Genomic DNA, 9,349 nt, shown 5'->3' on the forward strand with positions numbered 1-9,349 from the left:
ACTTGCCAGCTCAGAGAATGAGCCCAGGCTGGGAAGCAGTACCAAGTCACTTGCTGAATGCATACTCAGATACAGGGAGAGGCTTCTGCTTGAAGTACCGGGTAGGCAGGCAAGCAGAAGGGGTAGGGTATTTGCCATGCAAATGAGGAAGAAAAATGACAGCAATGAACAGGAAGCCCAGCTGAGCCCCTTCTGAGTATGCAAGGTGGCAAAGGGGAACCTATAAAGCAAGTAGAGAGCAATTCTGTCCTCATGCTGTCCTGTTTCCACAGCAAAATTGCATGCAGCTGTGTTCTTTCTGGTTCTTAGTAGAACCATGCTGTTAACATGTAATGGGTTCCTTAACCTTTGGCTGGGAAGTAAGTCTCCAGTGTTTGTAACTGACTTCTCAGTCGCTCCTTATGGCTCTGCTGCTTTGTTTCTCCTGCACCTTGAGGGAGAAAGTATCTGGATGCAGTTGCTGAAATACTGAGTCTGCTTCTGTGCTCATGCAGGAAATCGTATCCTAACGCTTGGGGAGGTCCCAAAGGATCAAGTCTATGCCTTGAAGCTCAAGGGGATTTCCATCTGCTTCTCTATGCTGAAGGCCGCACTGAGCGGGAGCTACGTCAACTTTGGGGTCTTCCGTCTGTATGGGGATGATGCACTGGACAATGCCTTGCAAACTTTTATCAAGCTTCTGCTTTCCATCCCTCACAGTGACCTCCTGGTAAGCTGACACCTGTGATTAGCAGTGTAAGCACATGGCTAGGAAAGACAGGGTGGAAGATTATACAGTAAAGGAATACTTTAATCACAGAGACAAGTGAACTTGTGCCGCTTTCTGGAACCCCAGCTAGGCACAGGCCAGCAGGAAATTACAGCTCCTGGAATGTGCAGCAGCAAGTCCTGTGCGAAGGCTGCAACCCCATCACCTAAGGGCCTGCTGGGCAGCCCTGCTGCTCATCTCTCCAATGGGCTCCAAGTCTCAGCAGAGCAATTACCAAAATAATTGCTTCTCTACCTGAAAAATACTTCCTGCAAGCGAAGGATTGTTCTTCCCTGTACTGCCTGTGGGTAAAGATCTCAATGTGTCAGCAGTTACAGAGCAACCTGCTTGCTGAAGACATCCACCTACAGAGTCTTGCTCCTATCCAGACCTCAAATACAGTAATCCATTTTGCAGCAGAACTTTGAGACCCGGTCAGCACAGTCCTGCCTGGCAAAATGTTGGGGAGAGGGGACAACTTATCCCTCTGAGTCTGTCTATTCATCTTATTACAATAGCAAGATCTGAAAGAAGTTTTCTCTGTGACTGCATTCAGCACGTTCTTGATCTGATATAACAGTGGCCAAACCGTGGCTCTTGAAACATGCAGTTCAAATGCGGCTCTTCCAGTGGGACCACTTTGCAGGACTACCAGCAGAGTCCTCCTTGTCTGGGGGCTGCTGAGGGATCTGTGTCACTGACTGCAGAAGAATCAGCAGTGCAGGCTGCTGAGCCCAGCACTGTGCACATGGATTTTGGGTGATCTGGCACTCTGCTGTGGATGCCTGGGGAGCTATTCCTATCTCTTTATCTCCAGCACTGGCATTAGTCAGCTAACACTTCCCATTAGAAGTGAGCAAAGCAGTGGGAAAAGATCTTTGATATAACAGAGTTGGGAGCCTGCTGGGCCATTGTTGTTGGAGCCTGTTTGGACAGTAGTCTGAGGTGGGGGGGAAATATGTTGGCTCACAAGTTATGCTGTGAGGGAGGTTTGTTTGTTCTCATTCCAGGAGATTCGGTAAGCAATTTTGAGATGATTAACGAATAGGTTTGATATATCCCACTGCAGAAGGTCTGGCTGATGGTTCCAGAGTAGCCAAGAAGCCTTAAGTCTTTCTTTCTCTCTCTGCAGGATTATCCCAAACTCAGCCAGTCATACTATTCCTTGCTGGAAGTTCTTACCCAGGACCACATGAACTTTATAGCCAGTCTGGAGCCTCATGTAATCATGTATATTCTCTCTTCCATTTCAGAAGGCCTCACTGCACTAGGTAACTATTTCTGTTCTCTGTTGTGCTCTTAGAGCTTTGATTTGGAAGTGAGGAAAGAGCCTGAAATACTATGAATTCAAAGTAACCAAAGTAATAGAGAAAAGCATCAGATTCAGGCCATGGAGTTGTGGACTGTTGTCCTGACCGCGCATAATCAGTCTTGGTGTAAACCTGTATTTGTCTTTTTTTCTGCACTCAGAGCTTATGGAAAGGGGTGGAATGGGTTGTTGAGTCAATTAAGAGTCACCTTGTTTCACCTCTGTTAAAGCTGAAACATTAGAGATAATGAACATGTCAGTGAGGAAGTCACTGACTGGTCTAGGTTAAATGGCTCTTGCTTGCCAAGTCCCTGCACGGAACCAGATGAATGGTGATGCTTTGCTGGAGTCGACCCAGGTGCGTCTGAGCAAGAGGAATGCTGGCAGTGTTCCAATATCTCCCCCTCTTCTGTTCTTGCAGACACGATGGTTTGCACAGGTTGCTGCTCCTGTTTGGACCACATTGTCACCTATCTCTTCAAGCAGCTGTCTCGCAGCACCAAGAAGAGGACCACACCTCTGACCCAGGAGAGCGACCGGTTCTTGCACATTATGCAGCAGCACCCGGAGATGATTCAGCAGGTAAAGAGTGAAGGTGTTGGGCCTTGTTGTGGCATGGCATGGTAAACTGCCTGATAAGCCCTGAATTCTTTTAGCATGACATAATATGGGGGATGCATGATCCCTGCTCTAGAGCTCTGGGCTTTTCCTGAGGGAAAAGGATTTTCTGGCTAGTACTGCATCTCTCCTACGCGTTCAGTATGTGGTAGGTCTGATCTGAAAATGCACTTCAGGGCAATGGTTTTCCCTGTGCAAGGAACACCATTTTTGCATTTCAGAAGTGAAAGGAAGTAGCAAAAAACAAGATTTTTTTTCCTTTAAAAAACAAAAAAAAAGTATGGACTGCACTGGGAGTTTGTAGAAATGGAGCCAGGAAATATACTTTCTGCCAGTGAGCGTGTGATCCTGTTCTGCTTTAAGACAGGGTTTGTTTGAAGCCCTGGAACAATTCAGTGGTACATGTGCACTCACAGCAGAGCAGAAACCATGGGGTCCCTGTGCTTAGCAAGGTTGTGGTTAGACTTCAGCATACAGGAGCAATCTCTGCTGTGTCTCTCATGTTGGGACCACGTGAAAGTTAGGTTTGCTGCCTGTTAGAGCATGTGCTACCTTGGCACTGTTCATGCCTGGATTCAGAATGGCCTCTGCAGGGTGAATTTGATAATCAAGTTTTACATGCTGGTAGCACATCTGCCATCTGTCTCCTGCCTCTATCCACAACACCTTTGATATACGTAGAGCTTGCTGGGATTTGTCTCCTCTGTTGGTCTTGAGCATATGTGATGGCAGAAGATCAATGAGCTGAAGACACGTTTTCCTTGCTTAGATGAGTCTTAGCATATATCTACACATACCATGTTGTTTAGGTACCTTTGTGTAGCATTCCTTAATGACAGGTGATTCTGCTCGCAGAGGTCTGGGTTTTGGCACTCCAGAGGGCTCAGCACTGGGATCGGGACATCCATACCTCGTAGCAAAACACTTTGTATATGCCCCTCACCTGACCTGCTGCATTTGAACAACAGCATGCAGTGCATTTCCTAGTGTTGTCCAGCTTCATTCCCTGGTACTAGTCAAGGTGTCAGCATGACTCGCAAATGAAAGCAGGAAATACTGTTCTGTCCTTCCACCCGGGTAGGTCAAAAGCAAACAAAAGCAGGCTCTTTAGGGAGCTAGAAGTTGTGTCTTCTGGGGATAAAAGAGAAACTGCATTTCCAAACCAGCTGTGTTAGACCTCAGTTTTTGTTCCTGCTATTATACCCTAACAAGGCTGTGGAAGGCAATGCAGACACCACTAGTGGGGAACAGAAGCAGCTTCCCAGGGCACAAGAACATATGCCTGTGTGCAGTTTGTACAGTTAAGCTCTTACCTTAAATGAAGATTAGGCAATCTTCCCCTGGCTGCCTTGGGGCAGGATGGGGTGTGTCAGAAATAAATATTGTAACAGCTTTCAGCACCTGCTATGTGTGCCTTCACTGAAGAGTTCTCTACTAACCACTGTTCACTGTTCTCTACTAACCAGGTGCTCCTTTTGTGCCATGATGCTGGGAGCACTGTAGCATTGAGGATCCAATAGGAGACAATACCAGGAGCATTAAACAAGCATGAGCTGCCCTTTGTATGTATATGCTTGGCTTTTAATCTCAGCATCTGAGTATCTTTGACGTCACTGATGATCTTTCTAGCCTGGTACAGAGGCCAGTCAGCTTTCAGAGGGGGCTCATCTTGGCAGCGTGAGCATGCCCATTCCACCCCTTGCCTGTAATGCAGGGATGCTTTCTCCTCCTGTGGGAAGGAAACTCTGGAGGTGAATGCTCACTCTTGTGCGTGCACAGTGCCATGGCAAGGGGAGAGCTGGATTTGAAGGGCTGGTTTTAAGCCTCAATCTCCCTTTTCCAGATGCTGTCAACAGTGCTGAATATCATCATCTTTGAGGACTGCAGGAACCAGTGGTCAATGTCTCGGCCTCTGCTTGGCTTGATACTGCTCAATGAAAAGGTAAACATCCCAACCTCCCATCCCAGCTGGAGAAGCTGTCTGGGCTTGAACAATGCTGGAGCCTTCAGACTGAACTAAGCAGTACTGTGGCAGAGCAGGAGGCTGGGAAGTCAGGACAGAGACTGTGTGTGTGTCAAGACAGAAGGGTATCCGGCCCTTCCCTGCAGCAGCCCTGGCACTAATGAATCCTATTTAAAGTCTCATAAGAGCACTAGAAATCATGCGAAGAGCTGTAACATGTTCCCTCTCTCTTCCTGAAGAGGATGTATTATGCCCTGTCCCAAAGCCAAGCTGGCTATTGCTCTGAAAATTAACCCATCCTTCTCTTGTCTCCCCCAGTATTTCTCTGACTTGAGGAACAGCATAGTGAACAGCCAGCCTCCAGAGAAACAGCAGGCAATGCACCTGTGCTTCGAGAACCTCATGGAAGGCATCGAACGCAACCTCCTAACCAAGAACAGGGACAGGTCAGTATGGAAGCCGCTGCGCCAAAGACCTGTTTGTGGCACTGAGACCTGCCTGGGTCCTGAGGTGTTCTGAGCCCATAGGTTTATGTGGAAGTACAACCTAGAGAACCCAGCATACAGTGATCCTTGTGGCAGCCTCATGGATAGCAAAACACTCAAGGCATGGGCGACCTCCTGCTCTAACATGTACTGCTCTGCATTTTCCTTAGGTTTACACAAAACCTGTCAGCGTTCAGGCGAGAGGTAAACGACTCCATGAAGAACTCCACCTATGGTGTGAACAGCAATGACATGATGAGCTGACGTCTCCCAACTCCACCTGTACAGAGCAGCATCTCTTTGGCCTGGCCCAGAGGGGTTACCGTTTCCGATGGAAAGAAAAGAGGGCGTTTCTAATCCCTGCTCTTCCCTAGGGCTGGATTGCGGCGCTCGCTTTGACCGTACTCCACGTCCCGAGGGAGGAGGGAACAGGAGGGGTTAAGCTCACCAGGGCAGGRTGCTTCTGTTTCCGTGGGAGGGGGTGGAAGGGCATAAGCCAGGTGCAAGAATCCAGCGTCTCCCTACCAGAATGTCTGCGTGGAACGCCAGCGCTCTGCTGCAGCCTGCCTTGTATAAACATGTACATTTTTTCATAACATTTTGAACAAGGTTTATATTGACTCAATTTAAAAAAAAAAAAAAAGTGTGACTGAAATTTTTACAGAGTCCTGGTGCACCAGTGCTGGCGTGAGGGTTGTGTATGCGAGTGAGGAAAGTGTGTCCTGCAGGCCTGAAGCTTTACTGGGCGAGGGGTGGGTGTGTGAAAGTGCAGAGATATATTTAGTGACAAGTGTAGAGAGAAGCAAAAAAAACAAAAACAAAAAAAACAAAAACATTGTAAAATTCCAAATGTATATTTTTTCTTATTAAGCCCCTTGAAATCACAACTTCCTGTTACCGTCTTGCCCTTGTTATTAGGAACTCTAAGCCATGCTGCGTGATCTCTCATTCGTGCTTGCTCGTGGGTGTCTCTCCTATCCCCCCGGTGTAACAGTAGGCGCTGTCCCCCTTGTCAATTTGCTTCTAGTAGGGCCCTCGCCTCCCTCCCTTGGGGTGACCTGTTGAACTGACACATTGCGTGGGYGCCGGCTTCCCCCTGCCCAGCAGCACTGCAGTAGGCACTCTCCTGACTGTACCTTGTACTTGCTTCCTAGTTGCTGTAAAGCTGGAAGCACGTGTGGAATAATCAGGCTGGGGGTGAGCTTGCCATGGTCTCGTGAATTCACCCACCACAGAGCGAGTGCCCTTGGCCCTTAGGGCAGGGCGCGCGTACTTGGACAGGGCCAGGAGTGCAGGACCGCTGCAGTGAATTAGCCACCTTGGAGGGTTCTTAATAACAAGGTTTGCCTAGCATGAAGTATTTAACACCCCCTTTAAAATGATTCCATTTTTTCTAAGCCACCATAATAAATGTTTTGGATATAAAATTTACTTACAGAGGAAAGCTGATGGGGGAGGGGAACCTGTTTGCCTTGTACTTTTTCCACTATTGTTGCTGCTAGTCGTGTGCATTCTCTTGCTCAGCTCTACCCCACAGACACTCGGTCCTTAGGGTTTCAGTTTCTCTTTCCAGACACCACCTATTCTTAATTTTATTTTCTTCCTTTTTTTTTTCCCTTTCCTCTGGCGATTGTGCGTTGGGTCCTTTTTCGCGTGAGCAGATTGCTGGTTGACTTGTAAGGGTGTTTGCTGCATACAGTGTAAGCATTGTGACTGCAAATAAACTTCAATGGTTTCTACTGAGCTGTGTCTATCTGGGCCTTGCCTGTGCTTGGGAGACAGATCCCTCYGCCAGCAGTTTCTGTGTTGTGGGCTCTTCTCTGCACAGACCTGATGGAGCAGCTGGCCAATGCTTGSTGGGTTTTGTTTCACAAATGAGGTRGCAGGTCAAAAAGTGTACTTGATATATGGGGGCCCTTGGGCAGGCTAGACTGAGTCAGGTACCAATATTCTAGCAGCAGTGCTGAACCCTGCTACTTATTGCTAATACCATGGTGATCCCTAGCCTGAATTCTGACTAAAATCAAAGCGGATTCAGAAATAGTTCCTTGGCTTTTCAGTTTGTTCTAGGGGAATCTGACAACCTGTTTATACAGACAGGCTGGCAGCAGGTCCATTAACTCTTGCAGTACAAGGGAGTTTTAAATGTTTATTTACAATCTGCAAATGGAATCTGAACTCAAAGGCTGTTTCTGTAGGAAAGGCAATGAAAGCACAGTTCAGTCCTGGGGAGAGCRTCTACCCTCACTTCAGTCTGTACGTGCCTCCCTTACGGAGGAACAGGTGCTCCTGCGTCAAAGTTTTGTCTCTCACATCTGTTAAGCACTGTGGGGTGAGCTCCATCCCATCCTCATGCAGATGCTTCTTCCAYTGCTCCAGCAGACCCTGTTTTTTTGGCACTGTTGTAGACAACGCTGTTACAACCCTCTCTGTTCCGAGCTATTTCAATGGCAAAAAACTGGATTCTGGTGGCTAAAAGAGGGGAAATAAAGGTTTAGAGCYGTTCAGATTTCCTACAACCTCATGCAGCCTTGGTCCCAACTAACATTTCCCATCTCTGCAGAACAGCAGGGCCTCYTTTTCCAGCACAAAAGGAACTTGCTTCAGGCTTCACCTTGACCCTTGCTAGCAGCACACACAGCAGACTGCTGTTACCTCTCTGCAATTCAGCCTGCCCAGAGGAGGAGAGAAAATGGTAACCATCCTAAGTCATATTTATTCAAGGTGGAGTGTGGACCCTTAAGTGCAGATTTCTGGGAAGGAGGAGGAGAGAAAGGTGCCAGGTCAGTCTGTGAACCTGACAGCTGCATCTAGCCTCCTAGAGCCAGTAGAGCTGGTGTGACAGCTGACATAACACCCCCTCTAGCCCTGGGGCCACTCACCAAATATCGTGTTCTCTTCTGTGTAGTCTTTACTGCAGTCCAGGCGGAGCAGGGTACCGTAGTTGAAGTCCTCGACAACCCCTTCAAACTGCATGCAGAATGGGCGCCATTTCTAGAGAGAGCAGTGTTCATGTCTGCCTTATTTCTAGAGCCRCTGGAAGCTAAAGGCTGAGGGAGAGATGGGATATTCACCTTTCCCTGCTACCCCTTCAGCACTTACCTCTTTGGCTGGCTCCGATTTGAGCTCTTCTGGGTCAAGTACATCAATTTTAAGATCACTAAAGGTTTTTCTGAATTCGCCATAGATCTGGTCATCGACTTTGGTGAGGTTCAGAAACTTGGGATCAACGGAGGAAATAAGCTACCAGGGAAGATACAAGAAGCAGTAGAGCTCRCACCCTTTCCTTTTGACCTGCCGTTCCCCTCCAGCTGTTTCAGCCCTGGRTCTCATGTTGTGCGATGGGTATTTGTCTTGTAAAAGCAGAAAGCACATGAGATCCCATCCAAACCCCACTGCCATTTCTACTACTCGACCACTAGTCAGCCCCTGTGGACTTACGTTAAAATAGACTTCAGCATGCTGGTACGCCTTCATGGCCCAGATCATTTCAATGTTGGGCTGCAGACAGACAGGAGCAAAGGTGGTTAAACACTGCCATCTTCAACTTAGCCTCCCACATAGCAAATATCTTGAAGTCGTTTCCTGCTGCTTCTTTGGAGAGGGTGGTGGTGTGGGGAAAGCAAGTGGTTGGCAGCGGTTTTCATGGAAGGAGAGAACAATAAACAGCGATAACTAGGCTGAAAGTTACCTTCCAGGTAACTGGGTCTGGTTTAGCCTGCGCACCTCGTCAGGAGGGTCCAATGTTAGCCAGAACCCGGTTCTAGAGCACAAGTGAACTCGGATCAGAGCTGAGGGCGCACGTTAATCACAAGGCTCCCAAACGATGCTATAAAAGGGAGGAGGGAGATTCCCGCACTGAGGACGGATGGCTCTAAACCCAGATATACTGCGTTTGCGTTGTGATCCCCCCGCACGGTGTCCTGCCCTATCCTCACCCCTGCAGCCCCCCCGGACCCTTGTGCTGGATGCACCTGAGCACAGGGATGCTCAAGGAGCGTCCGAGCCGGGGCCACGGCCTCCTCGGGGAGCTCCCGCATCCCCGAGAGCTCCGGCGCCGGGACCCTCGCGGCGGAACCGCCTCCCCGCGCCCCGGGGATACTCACATCGTTGCCGTAAGCCTCGGCCGGCAGCGACAAGGCGCGAGCGGCCGCCGCGGCCTCGCTGGCTCCCTGGACGCGAGACAGGAGAGAAGCTGCAGGAGCAGGAAAGCACGCGGGGAGCCC

General features: G+C 48.9%; 2 protein-coding genes across 5 annotated transcripts in view; one reads left to right on the forward strand and one right to left on the reverse strand.

Annotated features, from left to right (window-relative positions):
• XPO7 (exportin 7) overlaps window positions 1-6,866 on the forward strand; it is a 38,168-nt gene extending 31,302 nt beyond the window's left edge. For all 4 annotated transcript variants that reach the window (XM_026081895.1, XM_026081896.1, XM_026081897.1 and 1 more), the window contains 6 exons: window positions 495-709; window positions 1,881-2,019; window positions 2,479-2,639; window positions 4,519-4,617; window positions 4,957-5,084; window positions 5,294-6,866. In XM_026081895.1, the coding sequence (XP_025937680.1) occupies window positions 495-709; window positions 1,881-2,019; window positions 2,479-2,639; window positions 4,519-4,617; window positions 4,957-5,084; window positions 5,294-5,387 (836 nt within the window). In that variant the 3' untranslated portion in view covers window positions 5,388-6,866. The remainder of the gene's footprint in view (window positions 1-494; window positions 710-1,880; window positions 2,020-2,478; window positions 2,640-4,518; window positions 4,618-4,956; window positions 5,085-5,293) is intronic.
• A 373-nt stretch (window positions 6,867-7,239) lies between these two features.
• PBDC1 (polysaccharide biosynthesis domain containing 1) lies at window positions 7,240-9,343 on the reverse strand (the record flags this gene model as incomplete). The annotated part of the gene is made up of 5 exons (XM_026081903.1): window positions 7,240-7,595; window positions 8,006-8,117; window positions 8,226-8,366; window positions 8,565-8,624; window positions 9,230-9,343. Coding segments are annotated over 5 exons (549 nt in total), but the record flags the coding sequence as incomplete, so codon positions are not given.
• Between the last annotated feature and the right edge of the window lie 6 nt (window positions 9,344-9,349).

The sequence above is a fragment of the Apteryx rowi genome, unplaced genomic scaffold (assembly GCF_003343035.1).
Source record: "Apteryx rowi isolate R43461 unplaced genomic scaffold, aptRow1 scaffold_56, whole genome shotgun sequence".
NCBI lineage: Eukaryota > Metazoa > Chordata > Aves > Apterygiformes > Apterygidae > Apteryx > Apteryx rowi.